The following is an 18115-nucleotide window of genomic DNA, read 5'->3' as shown; positions in this document are numbered from 1 at the left end:
GGCCCAGGCTCTGTTTGTGGTGCCCAGTGACAGGAGAAGGAGGCACAGGTACAAGCCAGAACCCAGGAGGTTCCACCTCAACAGCAGGAGGAACTTCTTTGGGGTGAGGGTGCTGGAGGCCTGGAGCAGGCTGCCCAGAGGCTGTGGAGTCTCCTGCTCTGGAGCCAGTCAGGAGCTGCCTGGATGTGCTCCTGGGTGCCCTGGCCTGGCTGCTCCTGCTCTGGCAGGGGGGTTGGGCTGGGTGGTCTCTGGAGGTCCCTTCCAAGCCCTGATTCTTTGCTTCTGGGACTCTTCCTCATGGTCTTCCTCATGAGCTGCTGCTGCTGCTGCTGCTGCTGCTGCTGGGCCAGAGCTGCCTGCTGGCCCCATGGCCCCAGTGCCCTGCTGCTGCTCTCTGCTGCTGGGCCCCCCTCCAGCACGGGGCCCTGCTCCACCTGCCCCTGCTGCGGAGGTGCCCTTGGGGCTGTGGGGAGCTGTGCCCTGCTGTCTGCCCTGGCCTGGCTCTGGGGGCTGTTGGCTGCTTGGGTTGCTGGAGGTGCCAAGGTGCCCAGAGGCAAGGGGAAGGCAGAGCAGGGCAGGCTGGGCTGGGCTGAGGCCCACATGAGCTCTGGGCACTGCTCTGGGGGGTGCCCAGGCTCTGAACCGTGGGGGGTGCAGTCCTGAGCTGGTTCTCTGTGGGTAGCGACCCCCCCAGCCCCTCCCTCCCCCCCCCCCCCCCCCCCCTAACCAGGGCTCTGTGTATCCAAGGCCTGGGTGACCTCATAGAGCTGAGCTGAGGCTGGGCTGGTGAGGAGGTGAGAGTGGAGCTTGGGAGCCTGTGGCAGGGGGAGAGCCTCTGCTAAGGTGTCTGTGTCTCACCCGAGTTCTTCGGCAGCAGGAGCTGCCCTTGAGCAATCCCCAGGTGAGTGATGTGGGCAGAGCAGAGGCAAACCCAAGGGGAACAGTGACAAGGGGGGGGGGGGGGTGAGTTGCAAAGGGAGTTGAGAGCACCAAGAGTGACCAAGGAGCAAAACCTGCCTGGGCACTTTGTGCCTGGCTTAGGTGAGCCTGGTCTGGTGACTGAGAATAGTCCCTAGCAGGAGAGAGGTGCCCTGAGGTGGGTGTGCTGGCAGCAGGTGTTGGGGTCCAGTTTGGCTGGAAAATACACAGTTGGCATTTTCCAGGTGCTTTGGTAGGTGGTGTCGGGGGGGGTGCACAGGGTGAGGCTTGGGGTGCTGGGGGTGTGGATGTGCTTGGAAGCCACAGAGAGTGGAGGAGAAGCACAGAGGTTGGATGTGGAGAGGAAGCAGCAGGCGGCTCTGTGTGAGCCAAAGGCAGCTCTGCTGGCAAGCCAAGGCGCCTTGGCATGGTAAAGAGAGGGAGCTGAGGAAGAGCTGGGGGGATGTGTGGGGGGGATGTGTGGGAGCAGGCACCTGGGTGGGCTTGGAATCTGCAGAGAAGGAGCCTGCAGCACCTGTCTGGGCAGCCTGCTGCAGGCCTCCAGCACCCTCACAGCAGAGAATTTTCTAATCCTCTTCAGCTGGAGCCTCCAGTCTCTGGCCTCTGCCCCTTGTCCTGTCCCTGGGCACCAGTGACAAGAGTCTGGCCCCAGCCTCTTGCCCCCCACAGACCCTTCAGCTCCTGCTGAGCACTGCTCAGATGCCCTCTGGGGCTGCTCTTCCGCAGGCTCTCAGCCCCAGGGCTCTCAGCCTTTGCTCCTCACAGAGCTGCTCCAAGCCCCTCAGCATCTTCCAAACCCACCCTGGACTCTCTCCAGCAGTTCCCAATCTCTCCTGAGCTGGGGAGCCCAGAAGCAGAGGCAGGATTCCAGCTGTGGCCTGCCTAGAGCACAGCAGAGGGGTGCAGGCCCCCCTCTCTTCATGCCCCCAGGAGAGCATTGGCCTGCTTGGCCATGAGGGCACACTGCTGGCCCATGGGCAACTCCAGGCCTCCAGATGTGGCCTCGCTGGGGCAGAGTTGAGTTTGCTGAGTTCCTGGAGCAGGACAGAGCCAGGCCCCCCCAGCCGTGCTGCCAGCACATGATGGACACCACAGAGCCCAAGGGCCATGCCCTGGCAGGTCCTGCCCACCTCGGGCACTGCTGCCAACCAGCAGGTGCAGCTCTGCCTCAGCTGACACAGAGTGCAAGGAGGAAGAAGAGCAGGAGGAGCAGGAGCCGGAGAAGGAGGAGGAGGAGGAAGAGGAGGAGGAGGGAGCTGAGTGGCCTGGGACGGCTGAGTCGAAGCCACCGAGTGCAGCCGCAGCATGCGGAGAGGGAAGAAGCTGGAGCAGGAGCTGGGGCTGGCAGCGAAGAGGCAGTGTCTGGAGCTGGGTGAGGAGGGGGCACTGGGATGGAGCTGGGTGAGGAGGGGGTACTGGGCTGGAGCTGGGTGAGGGAAGGAGCAGCAAGCTGGAGATGGGCAAGGAGGGGTCACCAGGCTGGAGCCGGGTGAGGAAGGGCATTGGGCTGGCCCCTGCCTGCCTCGCCCAGCAAGCTGTGGCAGCAGAAGGCAGGGTCTGAGCCTGGCAGCGGTGGCCTCTGATGCCAGGGGCAGCAGCCGTGGGGGCAGCAGCCTCTGCTGAGGCCCTGGGTCGAGGCTGGCAGGCAGCACTGCAGCCCTGAGGAGGAGCCGAGCAGCAAGCAGGGGAGGCAGAGAGGGCCCAGGGGGCTGCTGGTGCTCCTGAGCCCTGTGACTCACCGCCCCTCTCCCCTCCCTGCAGGCAGTGACCAAGCCCAGGCAGCACAAGAGATTGGGGTGCCCGTGCCCCAGCAGGTGCCCTTGCCCGGGGGGTGCCTCTGCATGCAGTGGCCGCGGCTGTGCGGGGTGGGCGCTGGCTGCGCAACCTGGGGCGCAGCTGCTTCCTCAACGCCACGCTGCAGTGCCTGACCCACACGGCGCCGCTCGCCAGCTACCTGCTCTGCGGGGAGCACGGCCGCAGCTGTGAGTGGGGCTCAGTGGGGGGCACTGCTGGGCTGGCAGTGCCGGGGTGGTAGTGCCCGTGGGCAGCAGGAGCCGCCTGCCCGCCCTGCTGCCCGCGCTGTGCTCGGCACCTGTGCGCGTGGCCCTGGCAGGGGCTGCGAGCGTTGGGCTGTGCCCTGTCTGCTCCCTGCTGACCCCAGCAGAGGCTGTTGCTGTGTTCTCCTGGCCCTAGCAGTGCTGCTGAGTTGGGGCCAAGGGCAGCACACAGGGCTCACAACCCTGTCTGCAGGGCTCTGCTGGCATCTGCCCTCCGGGCCAACCTCTGGGCTCCTCCAGGGAGTGCCTGTGGCCTGCTTCCCATCCACATGGCTGCTGTCTCCTCTGGGGGGTTGCAGTGGTGCTGTGAGTGGGATGGCATCTGGCAGGGTGATGTGTGTTGGTCCCTGTGTACCCAGGGTGCCCCAGAGCTGTGCTGCAGCACAGAGCTCATAGGAAGCACTGAGCGTGGCGGAGCTGTGTGGGAGCAGAGATCCCTCCCGTGCTCTGTCCTGCTTCCACCTCTCCTGGCCTTGTCCCCGACCTCCTGTCCTCTGCTCTTCTGCTCCAGGTCACCGAGAAGGCTTCTGCATGCTCTGCACTATGCAGACCCACGTGGGGCAGGCCTTTGCCAGCAGCGGCCAGGCCATAAAGCCAGAGGCCATCATCCGGAACCTCAAGAGTAAGGGTGGCTGCCCTGCTCTGCCCTGCCTTGCCCTGGCTTGCCCTGCTTTGCCCTGCTCTGCCCTGCCTTGCCCTGGCTTGCCCTGCTTTGCCCTGCTCTGCCCTGCCTTGCCCTGCTCCTGCTCTGCCCTGTCTTGCCCTGCCTTGCCCTGCCTTGCCCTGCTTTGCCCTGCTTTGCCCTGCTCTGCCCTGCCTTGCCCTGCTCCTGCTCTGCCCTGCCTTGCCCAGCCATGCCCTGCTCTGCCCTGCCTTGCTCTGCTCTGCCCTGCCCTGCAGCAGCCATGCAGGGGCCCAGGGGCTGCTGCTGGAGCAGACCCTTTGGGATGGGGCAGGCCTTGGCAGAGAGCTCTGCTGAGGTGACTCAGAGCCCGCCAGGGGCTGGGGGCTCCATGGGCTGTGGGAGGGCTTCTCCCGCAGCCAGCGTGGGCCTGAGCCCAGGGTTGGGCTGAGGGGGCTCAGAGCCTGGAGCCCTGCTTGCTGGGGCAGGAGCTGCATCTGTTGCAGCAGCTGCTGAGGCTGCCTCTCCTGCAGACATTGCCCAGCACTTCAGCCTCCGGAGGCAGGAGGATGCCCACGAGTTCCTGCGCTGCGCCATTGACGCCATGCAGCAGGCCTGCGGGAACGGCTGTGCCCAGTATGTGGGGCCCTGCTGCCCTGTGCCCTCACCAGTGCCCTGTGCCCGTGGGAGGGATGAAGGTGTCCCCCAGGCTGAACTGCTAGGGGGAGGCACTGGCTGTCAGGGGCCTCATTGCACGGCCCAGCTCTCTGCCCCTCTGTGCCACAGGCCACCTTCTCCCTTCTGCTGGCCCCTGCGCCCCAGCAGAGCTGTGGTGCTGTCCCCATGTCCTGAGGCTGCTCTGGCTCTGGCTCCTGTGCCAGCTGCCCAGGAAGCCAGGGCTGCAGCTGGCTCAGGTCCAGCTCTGGGGCTGCGAGAGAGCAGCTTTCCTCTGGGCCCTGCGCTGCCTCTGCCAAGGCCAGCTCCGAGCTGCAGCCAGCAGCTTCTGCTCCTTCTGGAGGAAGGTGCCCATGGGAGCCTGGTGCCAACCCTTGAGCGATGGCCCTGGCAGAGCAGCCTGGCTTTTCCCTCTGCCTCTGGAGCTCTGCAGCTGTCTGCTGGCCAGAGCACACCGGGGAGCTGTGCTGAGGACACGCAGAGGGGGCCCTGAGGGGAGGCTGCTGTGGAGGGGCTGTGTGAGACCTGCTGCTCCTGTCCCTAGGCTGGATGGGCAGAGCCAGGCCCCAACGCTGGTCCAGCAGATCTTTGGGGGTTCCCTGCGGTCCCGTGGTGAGTGCTGGTGCCAGCTGCTGGGCCTGTGGCTCTCAGGGCTGCCTCCCTTCTGGGAGCACTGCTGAGTGTGTGCAAACCATCCCCAGCTGCAGCTGCTGGCTCTGGTGGTCCCTGCAGACCCTGAGCCCTGCTGTGGGCATGGAAACATCTGTTGGCTGTGGCTCCCCACTTCACTGCCAGCAGCAAAGCCGCCCCTGCTGCCAGCTGCCTAGCAGCACTGCCTGTGCCAGGGCACGGTGGAGTTGGCAGCTTTCCTCCTGGCCAGGCTGTGAACCCTGGTGCTGCTGTCCCAGAGCCCAGATGCAGAGAGGGGGTAGCCTGCAGCCGCCTGGGCTGGGCTGGGCTGGGCTGGGCTGTGCTGGGGTGGGTGCGTGCAGAGGCCATGCCAGGCTGTGGCCACTGCTCTTTCTTTTGCAGTGCTGTGCTTGCAGTGCCAGAACACCTCGGACACCTACGAGCCTTACCTGGACCTGGCACTGGAGATCGGGGTAGGGCTGGGCAGGGGCTCTGCTCTGCTGGGGCTGCTCTTGCAGCTGCACCATGGCTGCTCTCAGGGCTCCTGCAGCTGCCAGTGCCAAGGCACAGCACGGGCGGGAGGGAAGCAGCTGCCGCTGTTGCGCTGCCTTCTCTGCCTGGCAGGCCAGTGGCTGCTGGGGGCCCTGCAGCCGCCCCTCGTGGGGCTGGGCAGTGCCCAGCTGGTGGCACTCAGGGCTTTGCTGTGGTCTGCGGCCCTGTGCCCGTGCTCTGCGTGATCTCTCGGGGCTGTGGCGTGGGCAGGCCGCCGGTGCCCTGAGCTCTGCTCTGCCCTTGCAGGAGGCCACAAGCGTGGTGCAGGCGCTGGAGCAGTTTGTGCAGCCAGAGCTGCTGTGCGGGGAGAATGCCTACATGTGTGCCAGGTGAGTGCGGGGCTGCGGGCGCCAGGGGCCCGGCTGTGCTGCTGGCAGGCAGCTGGGTGGTGGCACAGTTTGCAGAGCTGGAGCTCTCCCTGTGCAGGTGCCAGCAGAAGGTGTCTGCCCGCAAAGGCTTCAGCATCCACCAAGCTGCCAACGTCCTCACAGTGGCACTGAAGCGCTTTGCCCCTTTTGGGGGAGGGAAGATCACAAAGGTGAGTGCTTGGCAAGCCAGGGCTGAGGCTGTCTCCTGGCCCAAGCTCCTGCTGCCCAGAGCAGGCTGGCAGGGCTCCTGTGCCCAGCCTGAGCTCTGCCACAGTCCTGCAGCCCTTGCCCAGCTCTGCGGTGCAGGGGCAGTTTGGCTTCTCCGGCCACCTTCCTCAGCACCACCTCTGCCCAGGGAGGGTGCGTGCCCTTCCCCTGGGAGGTGGCACTGCTAGGCCAGCTGAGCTGCTCTGTCTGCACTGAGGCCATGCCCTGTGCAGGCTCCTGAGCCAGCCTCTCCCTGCAGGCCGTGGCGTACCCCATGCTGCTGAACGTCCGCCCCTACCTGTCTGTGCCGCGCGGGGACCCCGTCCTCTACAGCCTCTATGCGGTGCTGGTGCACTCTGGGCACAGCTGCCACGCAGGGCACTACTACTGCTACGTGAAGGTGAGCCCAGGCTGCTGTCGTGGCACCCCTCAGGGCTAAGGGGTGCTGGTGGGTCCCTGGAGGGCACAGCAAGGAGGCTGCTCAGCAGAGGTGCGTGGGGGGGGACACAGGCCGTGCCCTGCCGCAGGAAGCGTGGAGGTGCCGCTCTGGCGGAGCCCCCTTGCCTGGCCTGGGCCTCCTCTGGGCTCTGGGCAGAGGAGCTCTGCCCGTGCTTGCTGCCACGAAGGTCCCCGGGCACAGCCCAGCCCCCTTCTCTCTGCTCCTCCTGCAGGCCAGCAGTGGGCAGTGGTACCTGATGAACGACGAGCGGGTGTGCCCCGCGGGCATCCAAGAGGTCCTGGGGCAGCAGCCCTACCTGCTCTTCTACCAGAGGTGAGAGTGCCTCTGCCTGCTGCCCCTCTGTCTCCTGCTGCCAGCAGCTGGGACAGGGCTGGCAGCACAGGGCTGCCTGCGGGAAAGAGCTTGGCCCAGGTAGCCCCAACGCCCTCTGCATGCCCTGGCTCAGAGGAGGGTGGCAGGGAGAGGGCCAGCCCCTTGGCATGGCTTTACTCTGCACCAGGACCACCTCACCCCTGCAGCTTCTGGCTCCTCTTTCTCCTGCGCATCTCTGGCAGTGGCTCAAGTCCTGGCACTTAACGCCAGCCCTTCTCTGCCTTCCCCAGGGTGCCCAGCCCCAGGAGGAGCTGGCAGGGGCCCACTGCCAAGGCTGCCTCCAGCCTGCCCGGCTGCACTGGCGGTGTCCACAGCGAGGACAGGAAATCTGTCACCAAGGAGCCCCTGTCCTCAGCAGGGATGGGCCAGGTGAGTCCTGAAGGCTGCTCTTGGCCAGCGCCCCCGGGTGCTGGCACCTGCTGCCCCTCTGCCTGCTGTGCCAGGGAGGGGCTGGGCAGGGCAGGGTTGCCATGCCCTTGGCTCCTGCACTTCTCCATCAACCTCTTCCTTTGTCTAGGGCCCAGGGCTGCTGCCAGGGGAGAAGCCGCCTGGGCTGGAGGAGGCTGGAGTCCCTGTGGCCCACAGCCTGTTTGGGATGGAGCCAGAGCTGTGCAGTGGAAGCCCCACCCTGCCAAAGCTGCCTGCTGGGTCGCCAGCACCCAGCAGAGAGGGCTCAGCAGCTGTGTGCCAGGACTACTGGGCACAGCTGCAGGGCCTGACATGCAGCAGCAAATCCTCCATCGCCAGGCTGACCCTCCTGGCACAGCAGAACGTGGCCTTGGCCAGCAGCATCGTGTCCCTGGTGGAAGCACGAGTGGCCAAGGTTTGCACCTTCCACTGCCTGCTGCTGCTGCCTGTGCTGCTGGGGGAGCAGCTGGACAGCAGCCTGGGGTGGCCTCGGGGGCCAGCAGGGGCTGGGGAGATGTCGTGCTGAGGGCAGAGCGGGGCAGAGCAGGGCAGCAGTGGCTGAGGGGTGGCTTCCAGCCTGCCCTGAGCTCTGCGGTGTCAGAGCTGTCTGCAAGCCTGTCCCAGGGGCTGGCTCTGCCTGCAAGAGAAAACCTCAACGGTCCAGCCCCACTGCACTGCTGACTCTGTGCTGCCCTGAGGAGCTGAGCTCTGCAGCAGGGAGCAGTGCTGAGCTCCCCTTCCTGTGCCGTGGCTGCCAGCAGCTTCCTTCCCAGGCTCTGCTGCTTCCCTGCCCGACTGCTGCGCAGGCTGAGGCACAGTGGCAGTGACTCCTGGCACAGAGCCTTGGCTGCTCCAGGGTCCCCTTCTGCTCTGAGCTCAGCAGCCCTCTGCCAGATTGCCTTTTGGCACCAGCAGGAAACCCAAGGCCAGCGACTTGCTGTTTGTAGTGGAACCCAAAAGAGGGCTCTGGGCCTGCCACTCTCTCTCTTTAAAATTCTTCAGCTGTGCCTCTGCTGTGCTAAACCTCTCCCTTTCTTCTCCTCCCTGCAGGCTCCCCCAGCACAGAAGCTCCCTGCTCTCTACCTGATGGATTCCATCCTCAAGAACGTGGGAGGAGAATACCTGAAGGCCTTTGCCCCAAAGCTGGTGGAAACCTTTGTGTCTGCCTTCCAGAAGGTCTCTGCACTGCCAGGGGAGTTGGGTGAAGAGAGTCTGTGCCTGGGGAATGAACTCTGTGCCCAGGGCTGGGTGCTCTTGGCTGCTGAACCATCCCCATTGGTTGCCTTTGCTAAATCCCTGCCCTGGCTCTGGGCTGTGGGAGATTGTCCCTGCTGCTGGTGTGAGCAAACAAAGTGGGCACTGACCCTATGAGGAGCTTTGGCCTGTGGCTCACAGATGGCTCTGCTGCTGCAGCAGAGTGGGTGTAATGCTGGCTAACAGCCCTGGGCTGGCATGTGGTGGGAGAAAGTCCTGCAGGGGCCGAAGAGCTGAGCCCAAGCCCTGGGCTCAGTTCTTGTGCCCAGAGGCTGTGGCTTCGCAAGAGCTTTGTCGCTGTACTTTCTCCAGGGAAACCGGGCAAGGGAGAGGAGAATTTGGTCATGGGCAAGGGGTCAGGAAGTGCTCCTCGGGTGCTGATGGAGAGTGGTAGAGCCTGGCAAGGGCCTGGGAAGAGCAGTTGCAGAGCTGAGCCTCTCTGTCTGATGCCAGGGGCGCGGGGGTGTGAGCTGCACTGCTGCTACAGGCTGCAGAGCCAGGCCAGGCTGTGCGAATGGCCAAGTGCTGAGAGAGACAGGAAAGAAAGGAAACCTTCCTGCTGCCAGCAGAGCTTCAGGCACTGCTGGAGTGAGCTGAAGGAGCCCTGGGGCTCTTTTGGTGTTTCAGGTGGACAGAGACACTCGGCAGAGTTTGTTCCTCCTGCGCTCGACATGGCACAGGATTTTCCCTCTGGAGGAGCTGCATGCACTGGATGTCAGAGTGCAGGCACTGGATCCTGCTTGGCCAGTGAGACCTCTGCCTGCAGACGGGAGTGCTTCTGGCAGCCCTGGCAGTCCTCAGCCTGCAGCTGCCTGGGTCAGTTTGCTGGCTGCTCCATGGCCACAGGTGTTAGGCTGAGGGTTGGGCTTGCTGCCCTGGGGGCTCTTTGCAGCCCAAAGAGTTCCCTGGTTCCCTAACTCCATCACGAGTTGCAGCGTAAGAGGTTTTGTTCTGTTTGCAGCCAGAGGAGTCCAGTGCAGCTCCCTCTGCCACCTCTGGTGCCTCTGCTGCAGCTGCTGCTGCAATGCCCCAGGCGCCGAGCCAGGAGCAGCTGCTGAGGCAGCAACTGCTTGTGAAGGAGAAGCAGGTGCTGGAGCTTCGGCAGAAGCTGTCCGAGCTGGAGCAGGCTGGAGCACAGCTGGTGAGTAGGACAGGTGGGGACCCTGCTCTGGTGGGGCTCAGCTTCTGTGGGGCAGTCCTTAGGTGTCCTGGTGACTGCCAGCATCACTTGGTGCTGCTGTCAGGGCAGCAGAGCTGTGCCAGGCCTGGAGCAAGGCCAGTCCAGCTGGGGAGCTTGGGCAGCATTTGCCAACGGAAAAGCCTTGAGAGCTGCACTGCAAATGGAGGCCAAAGCAGGGGGATTTGTCGGGGTTTTCTTCTGAGCTTCCCTCACAACGATCCCTGCCTCTGCTCTTGCTGCTGCTCAGGCAGGAGAGATGAGCTCCGTGCAGGCAGAAGCACAGGGCAGAGAGGAAGGGAGAGCAAGAGGCAGCGAGCAGCCTGCTGAGGCACAGCCGCCACCTGCCCACCCTGCGCAAGGACTGCAGAGGAGAGCACTCAAGAGGAGAGTGAGAAGTTTGTCTCCCCTTTCACCACCTCCTAAAACGAGAAGGCTCCATCAGGGAGGCCCTGAGCAGTGCCAGGCGGAAGCAGGCAGCCAAGCAGCAGCAGCAGCTGGCAGCAGGAGCTGATGTCCTCTCGCTGCGGAGTGGTTCCTGCGGCTGTGAGGTTATGCCCTTACTGCCAGGCTCAGCATTCTTGTTCTGAAGGAACACAGACAGGTGGAGACCTCTCGATGGTGCCTGCTCTGCAGGAGAGGTGGCTCTGAACCACAGGCCCTGCCACTCTCTGACCCCGGCGTAAGGAACGGGATGGCTGCGGCGTGTTGCGCTCTGCTACGAGGCAGTTGGGCATATTCTGGGCTAGATTTGGCAACCTTTGGACAAAAAGGTGTTTCTGATCCTTGAGTGGCTTAGCTCTAGGTTATTTATTCTTTCTGTCTAAACACATGAATGGCTGCTGTGCTGCAGTGATGTTGTCAGTGGTGCTGAGCAGACCTGCATCAACCTAGTTGCAGACTCACTGTTTGGGGGGGGGGGGAAAGTTGTTTTTTGGCATAGTCAAATAAAGCAAATACAAACTATGTTAAAGGTGTGGAAGTTTTACTGAGCAGACATTGGAATTTGCTATGAAGGACACCCCTGGTTTAGGTTTGCTCTTGAAGTCCCTTGGGTGGGCATTGCTCTCAGTCAGGGCCTTACTTGGCTGCAAGGTCCAACACCTTCTCCAAGGCTGGACTCCAGCTGTGACCCTTTGCACATCCTGCTAAGCACGCAGGGTGCTGGGTGTGGAGAGGCAGGAGCCTGTCTGACAGTGAGCAGTTGGTGTGGAGAGAGGCAGGGAAGTGCCCAGAGCAGAGCTAGACCAAGGGCAGGGCCCCGTGGCCTGCAGGCTGCTGAGCAGAGGGGAACTGTCCAGCCTTAGCAGCAGGCTGAGTGCAAGCCTGGATGCGCAGCCCAGAGCGGGGATTGGTTTCTTGTGGAGTTGGTGCTGATGCAAATAAAGATGGCACTGGCACTTGATCTGGACAGCCCTGGCAGTGGCCTGGCTCTTCACAGCTGGCACTCTGCACTCCCTGGAGGGGTGCTTTGGGCTCTTGGCCACCTGTGCAGCACAGCAGCTCCTCTGCAAGGGCAGAGCTCCCTTTTCTCTCCAGCATGGTGCTGCTTGTGGTCTTGGGGCAAGCGGCGCTCCGTCTGCCACACTGCCATGGGTGCAGCCAGGGGTGCCAGGAGCTTCTGCTGGGCCTCCCCAGGCACTGCCCAGGTCTGCTGTGGGGTGAGGGGTGCAGCTGTGAGCTCAGGCCTGTCCGCTAGGGAAGGAACAGGCACCCAGACTGCAGTTACACTGCAAGCAGTGGAGCGCCACTGAAATACCACTGCAGAGGGAGCCTCAGCTTCTCCTGCGCTCTGGGCACCTCACTTGTGCAGCCAAGAGCTTACCTGTTTCTAGAGATGCAATTTCAGTGCAAGCTACAGTCCAGCACAGCAAGACAGGACACAAACCCCTCTGTGCCCTGCACTCTGACAGACCTCACAGCCATGCAAATGCCACAGAGCTTTTGCTGAAGCCTATTTTTACAGAGGGCTGCAGTCAGTGACAATCTGAACGCCCTTGCACAAGGGTTGCTTTCCCACCTGCTTTCCATCTTGCAGCAGTTCTCTTGCAGCTCTGCTGCTCACCTCTGTGCTTTCCCCATGCAGGAGGAGCCACTCTGACGGTGGGCAGACAGGAGGAACTCTTTGCTTCAGTTTTCCAGCAGTTCTTGCTGTTCATAGAACCCTGGAATCAACCAGGTTGCAAGAGACCTCCAAGCTCAGCCAGTCCAACCTAGCACCCAGCCCTTTCCAGTCAACCAGACCATGGCACTAAGTGCCCCAGCCAGTCTTTTCTTGAACACCTCCAGGCACGGCCACTCCACCACCTCCCTGGGCAGCCCATTCCAATGCCAATCACAACTTCCTCCTAACATCCAGCCTAGACCTCCCCTGGCACAGCTTGAGGCTGTGTCCCCTTGATCTGTTGCTGCCTGCCTGGGAGAAGAGACCAACCCCACCTGGCTACAGCCTCCCTTCAGGTAGTTGTAGACAGCAATGAGCTCACCCCTGAGCCTCCTCTTCTCCAGGCTGCACACCCCCAGCTCCCTCAGCCTCCCCTCAGAGGGTCTGTGCTCCAGGCACCTCCCCACCTTTGTCACCCTTCTCTGGGCACCTTCCAGCACCTCAACATCTCTCTTGAATTGAGGGGCCCAGAACTGGACACAGCACTCAAGGGGTGGCCTGAGCAGTGCTGAGCACAGGGGCAGAAGAACCTCCCTCGTCCTGTTGGCCACACTGTTCCTGAGCCAGCCCAGGATGCCACTGGCTCTCTTGGCCACCTGGGCACACTGCTGCCTCATCTGCAGCTACTCTCTACCAATACCCCCAGCTCCCTTTCTTCCTGGCTGCTCTCAGACACTCTGTCCCCAGCCTGTAGCTGCTTGGGGTTGCTGTGGCCGAAGCGCAGAACCCTGTGCACTTGGCCTGGTTCAGTCCCATCCCATTGGCCTCTGCCCACCCATCCAGCCTGGCCAGGTCCCTCTGCAGGGCTCTGCTACCCTCCTACGGATCAACACCTGCTCCTAGCTTGCTGTCCTCTGCAAACTTACTGATGCTGGACTCAATCCCCTCGTCCAGATCATCAAAAAAGATACTGAACAGGACTGGGCCCAGCACTGATTCCTGGGGGGACACCACCAGTGCCAGCTGCCAACTGCATGTGGCACCATTCACCACCACTCCCTGGGCCCTGCCTTCCAGACAGTTCTTGACCCAGAGACAGAGTGAAGCTGTCCAAGCCAGGAGCTGCCAGCTTGGCCAGGAGCTGCTTGTGGCAGACGGTGGCAAAGGCTTTGCTGAAGTCCAGGCAGTCTCCATCCACAGCCTGCCCCACATTCACCAGGCACAACCCAACCATCCAGCCACGAGGACTCAGCTGCCTCAAGTTCTTCGCTCAGAGCCACTCACAAGAGTAAAAGCTGCTGGAGCCTGCAGTGATTGGCTTTACATTTGTCTTGATTGCCAGAGCAGCAGCTGGGGGCTGTCCGCAGTACCAGCATTGTGCTCTGCCTCAGCACAGCCTGAAACAAGACCAGAACAGGCCTGAAGGTGACTGCATGGAAGACAGCATGAAGAAAAACCCAAACTCCCAAAGCCACAGTCAATTGCTCACACGTCAAAGGCAGAGCTGTTGCCACCCTGATGAAGCCATCAGCTCCTCTGGCTCGTGGCAGCTCCTCCCCAGCTTGTGTTACTGATTAGACAGGAAACGTTTGCAGCCTTTAGAGAGAGGAGGAACTGCTCAGTCCTGTCCTCTCAACACAGCACCTGCTGGATGGCTCTGATGGCTCTGACCTGGCCTCGGGGTAATTACAGCAGCTCTCGTTATTTCACCCTTCTTACCTGGGCTCTAAATGTCTCTTTTCCAACCCTGTGACAGCTGAGCAGAAGGAGGTAGCCAAGACAGCACAGCTCATCTCCCAGTGTGCTCTCTCCCCTCTATGTGGCGGAGAAAAGAGGGGCTGGCATGCACGAGGAGCTTGTCCCTGGCTGCTGTCCCCCGAGCCTCCTGCAGGGTGTGAGCCAGCAGGCTGGGCACAGCTGGACTGCAGAAGCAGATGTTGCTGACTTCTCCCCCATCTCCTCTCTGCCCCCTCCTGATGCTGCCCTTTTCCAGGCCATCTTTCCCTTCTGGAGGCCATCCCCTGCTTTGCCCTCGATGCAGGCTAAGAACCCAAGCCCAGGGAGCTGTCTTTCTTCCCAGCCCTCGTCCAGCCCAACCTCCCCCACACCTGCTCTCATGGGATGCTTTGGGAGTTACCTGCCCCCTACACAATGAATGCAGCCAGACTAGACCCAGCTGGCTGGCACTCAAGGGATGAAGCTTCATAGCCACAGCTTGGCACAGTGCACCAGCAGAGATCTACAACACTTACAGACAGAAGTAGACAAGTTAAAAGTGATACAGAAACACAACAGCCCTCCCACAAACCAGAGTGCCCAGGAGGGGCTCCCAACCACCCTGCCACCTTCTTTCCACCCCCCACTCTCATCCCAGGGTCTGCCTTACGTGCAAGGTGAGTTGGGAGGATGGGCAAGGGGCGTTAGAAGCAGAAGGATTGGTTGGGTTACACAGATCCCAGCAGAGCGGCAGAAGCCCAGGGAGAAAACACAGACAGCGACAGACTCCGACAGCCAGGCCCTGACTGTCTTCCCTGTGCCTGTGTGCTTGCTCTTACACACCTCAGCAAGCCTAGGAGTGCAGCAGACATCTCCACTGTTTCCTTCTCACAGCCTAGCATCTAATCTTTCTCATGCAGATATTCCAATTAGCCTCAAACCAACACAGCTCACGATGGGTCCAGGCTGTGCTGGGGCAGCGCTGCCTGCTGGCACCTCTACAGCCTCCCCTGCCCACCCATGCCCTGTGCCCTCACAAACACCACAGCACAGGGCACCCACGCCTGGCGAGCAGCTCTGGCCCTCTGCCCCAGCCTGGCTCAGCAACTCACAGCTGCCCCAGGCCACCAAGCCCTGAGAGCCAGCAGGTGCCGACCCCCCGGCAGGACAGGCCTCTGCACCTGTGCTCGTGGCTGTGCTCTCCCTGCTTGCGCCAAGCAGTGCACATTGCCCCGGCCGAGAGAGCAACCTCTGCTCCAGCACTTGCAGGGACACTGCTGCAGCAGCGGCTCCCTGGACAGCCCCTGGGGGGCTCAGCTCATCCACTCCAACCCAGGGCAGACAAGGGGCAACAGCTGCACTGCCAGCACGGAACAGAAGGAGGGAGAAGTGGAGCAGCAAATCAGAGCAGCTGCAATTAAGTCAGGGGTGCGCCAGCAGCAGAGTTCTCCCTGGGAGACAGCTCTCAAAAACAACCTGACCCACACGGCCCCGAGAAAAGCAAAGCAAAGCAAAGTGAAGCAAAGGCAAACAAAGGAAGCCAAGTAAAGCTAGCAAAGCAGAGCAAAGCAAAAGCAACAAGCAAAGCAAAGGCAAAAAGCTTGGCAAAAAGCTCAGCAAAAGCAAAGCAAAATCAGAAAGCAAAGCAACAGCAAAGAAAGCAAAAGAAAAAAAGCAAAGCAAAAAGCAAAATCAACAAGCAAAGCAAGCCTAAATAAAAGCAGAGCAAAGGCACAAAGGAGAGCAAAAGCAAACAAAAGGCAAAGTCAAAAAGCTACTCAAAAGCACAGCAAAGCAATAACAAAGCAAAGCAACAGCAAAAGCAAAGCAAAGAAAATATGGAAAGCAAACCAAAAGAAAAGCAAAAGCAAAGCAAAAAGGGAAGGGAAGGGAAGGGAAGGGAAGGGAAGGGAAGGGAAGGGAAGGGAAGGGAAGGGAAGGGAAGGGAAGGGAAGGGAAGGGAAGGGAAGGGAAGGGAAGGGAAGGGAAGGGAAGGGAAGGGAAGGGAAGGGAAGGGAAGGGAAGGGAAGGGAAGGGAAGGGAAGGGAAGGGAAGGGAAGGGAAGGGAAGCAAAAGCTTTGCTTCTTCCTTTTGCTTTGCTTCACTTCTTCCTTTTGCTTCTCTTACTCCTTTTGCTTCGCTTCTTCCTTTTGCTTTGCTTCTTCCTTTTGCTTCTCTTACTCCTTTGGCTTCTCTTCTTCCTTTTGCTTTGCTTCTTCCTTTTGCTTTGCTTTGCTTCTTCCTTTTGCTTTGCTTCTTGCTTTTGCTTCTCTTCTTCCTTTGGCTTCTCTTCTTCCTTTTGCTTTACTTCTTCCTTTTGCTTTGCTTTGCTTCTTCCTTTTGCTTTGCTTTGCATTGCTGTTGCTTTGCTTTGTTTTTCCTTTGCTGTGCTTTTGCTTAGCTTTTTGACTTTGCTTTGTCTTTTGTTTTTGCTTTGTTTGCTGTTGCTTTGTTTTGTATTTGCGTTGCTTTTTCTTTGCTTTTGCTTTGCTTTGGCTATGGTTGGCTTGTTGATTTTGCTTTGAATTTACTTTTGGTTAACTTTTGCTTTGGGTTTTTTGTTTGTTTGTTTCTTTTTGTTTTCTTTTTCTTTGGTTTTTTTTTTCTTCTTTGCTTTTATTCTGCTTTTGCTTCCCTTCCCTTCCCTTCCCTTCCCTTCCCTTCCCTTCCCTTCCCTTCCCTTCCCTTCCCTTCCCTTCCCTTCCCTTCCCTTCCCTTCCCTTCCCTTCCCTTCCCTTCCCTTCCCTTCCCTTCCCTTCCCTTCCCTTCCCTTCCCTTCCCTTCCCTTCCCGTCCCTTCCCTTCCCTTCCCTTCCCTTCCCTTCCCTTCCCTTCCCTTCCCTTCCCTTCCCTTTTTGCTTTGCTTTTGCTTTTCTTTTGGTTTGCTTTCCATATTTTCTTTGCTTTGCTTTTGCTGTTGCTTTGCTTTGTTATTGCTTTGCTGTGCTTTTGAGTAGCTTTTTGACTTTGCCTTTTGTTTGCTTTCGCTCTCCTTTGTGCCTTTGCTCTGCTTTTATTTAGGCTTGCTTTGCTTGTTGATTTTGCTTTTTGCTTTGCTTTTTTTCTTTTGCTTTCTTTGCTGTTGCTTTGCTTTCTGATTTTGCTTTGCTTTTGCTGAGCTTTTTGCCAAGCTTTTTGCCTTTGCTTTGCTTGTTGCTTTTGCTTTGCTCTGCTTTGCTAGCTTTACTTGGCTTCCTTTGTTTGCCTTTGCTTCACTTTGCTTTGCTTTGCTTTTCTCGGGGCCGTGTGGGTCAGGTTGTTTTTGAGAGCTGTCTCCCAGGGAGAACTCTGCTGCTGGCGCACCCCTGACTTAATTGCAGCTGCTCTGATTTGCTGCTCCACTTCTCCCTCCTTCTGTTCCGTGCTGGCAGTGCAGCTGTTGCCCCTTGTCTGCCCTGGGTTGGAGTGGATGAGCTGAGCCCCCCAGGGGCTGTCCAGGGAGCCGCTGCTGCAGCAGTGTCCCTGCAAGTGCTGGAGCAGAGGTTGCTCTCTCGGCCGGGGCAATGTGCACTGCTTGGCGCAAGCAGGGAGAGCACAGCCACGAGCACAGGCGCAGAGGCCTGTCCTGCCGGGGGGTCGGCACCTGCTGGCTCTCAGGGCTTGGTGGCCTGGGGCAGCTGTGAGTTGCTGAGCCAGGCTGGGGCAGAGGGCCAGAGCTGCTCGCCAGGCGTGGGTGCCCTGTGCTGTGGTGTTTGTGAGGGCACAGGGCATGGGTGGGCAGGGGAGGCTGTAGAGGTGCCAGCAGGCAGCGCTGCCCCAGCACAGCCTGGACCCATCGTGAGCTGTGTTGGTTTGAGGCTAATTGGAATATCTGCATGAGAAAGATTAGATGCTAGGCTGTGAGAAGGAAACAGTGGAGATGTCTGCTGCACTCCTAGGCTTGCTGAGGTGTGTAAGAGCAAGCACACAGGCACAGGGAAGACAGTCAGGGCCTGGCTGTCGGAGTCTGTCGCTGTCTGTGTTTTCTCCCTGGGCTTCTGCCGCTCTGCTGGGATCTGTGTAACCCAACCAATCCTTCTGCTTCTAACGCCCCTTGCCCATCCTCCCAACTCACCTTGCACGTAAGGCAGACCCTGGGATGAGAGTGGGGGGTGGAAAGAAGGTGGCAGGGTGGTTGGGAGCCCCTCCTGGGCACTCTGGTTTGTGGGAGGGCTGTTGTGTTTCTGTATCACTTTTAACTTGTCTACTTCTGTCTGTAAGTGTTGTAGATCTCTGCTGGTGCACTGTGCCAAGCTGTGGCTATGAAGCTTCATCCCTTGAGTGCCAGCCAGCTGGGTCTAGTCTGGCTGCATTCATTGTGTAGGGGGCAGGTAACTCCCAAAGCATCCCATGAGAGCAGGTGTGGGGGAGGTTGGGCTGGACGAGGGCTGGGAAGAAAGACAGCTCCCTGGGCTTGGGTTCTTAGCCTGCATCGAGGGCAAAGCAGGGGATGGCCTCCAGAAGGGAAAGATGGCCTGGAAAAGGGCAGCATCAGGAGGGGGCAGAGAGGAGATGGGGGAGAAGTCAGCAACATCTGCTTCTGCAGTCCAGCTGTGCCCAGCCTGCTGGCTCACACCCTGCAGGAGGCTCGGGGGA

At 60.3% G+C, this 18115-nt stretch overlaps 1 protein-coding gene across 1 annotated transcript; it reads left to right on the top strand.

The window, feature by feature from the left end:
* The first annotated feature begins 2244 nt into the window (after positions 1–2244).
* Positions 2245–11822, top strand: LOC135174453 (ubiquitin carboxyl-terminal hydrolase 36-like). Its single transcript, XM_064141723.1, is given in 16 exon segments — positions 2245–2311; positions 2701–2814; positions 2817–2921; positions 3508–3618; positions 4152–4254; positions 4838–4905; positions 5326–5396; positions 5722–5804; positions 5902–6013; positions 6310–6450; positions 6722–6822; positions 7113–7251; positions 7400–7705; positions 8341–8466; positions 9506–9685; positions 11808–11822. Coding segments are annotated over 16 exon segments (1842 nt in total).
* Positions 11823–18115: the final 6293 nt, after the last annotated feature.

This window comes from Pogoniulus pusillus, unplaced genomic scaffold, assembly GCF_015220805.1.
Source record: "Pogoniulus pusillus isolate bPogPus1 unplaced genomic scaffold, bPogPus1.pri scaffold_64_arrow_ctg1, whole genome shotgun sequence".
Taxonomy (NCBI): Eukaryota; Metazoa; Chordata; class Aves; order Piciformes; family Lybiidae; genus Pogoniulus; species Pogoniulus pusillus.
Note: the sequence above shows the minus strand (reverse complement) of the source record. Positions and strands in the feature narration are given on the sequence as shown.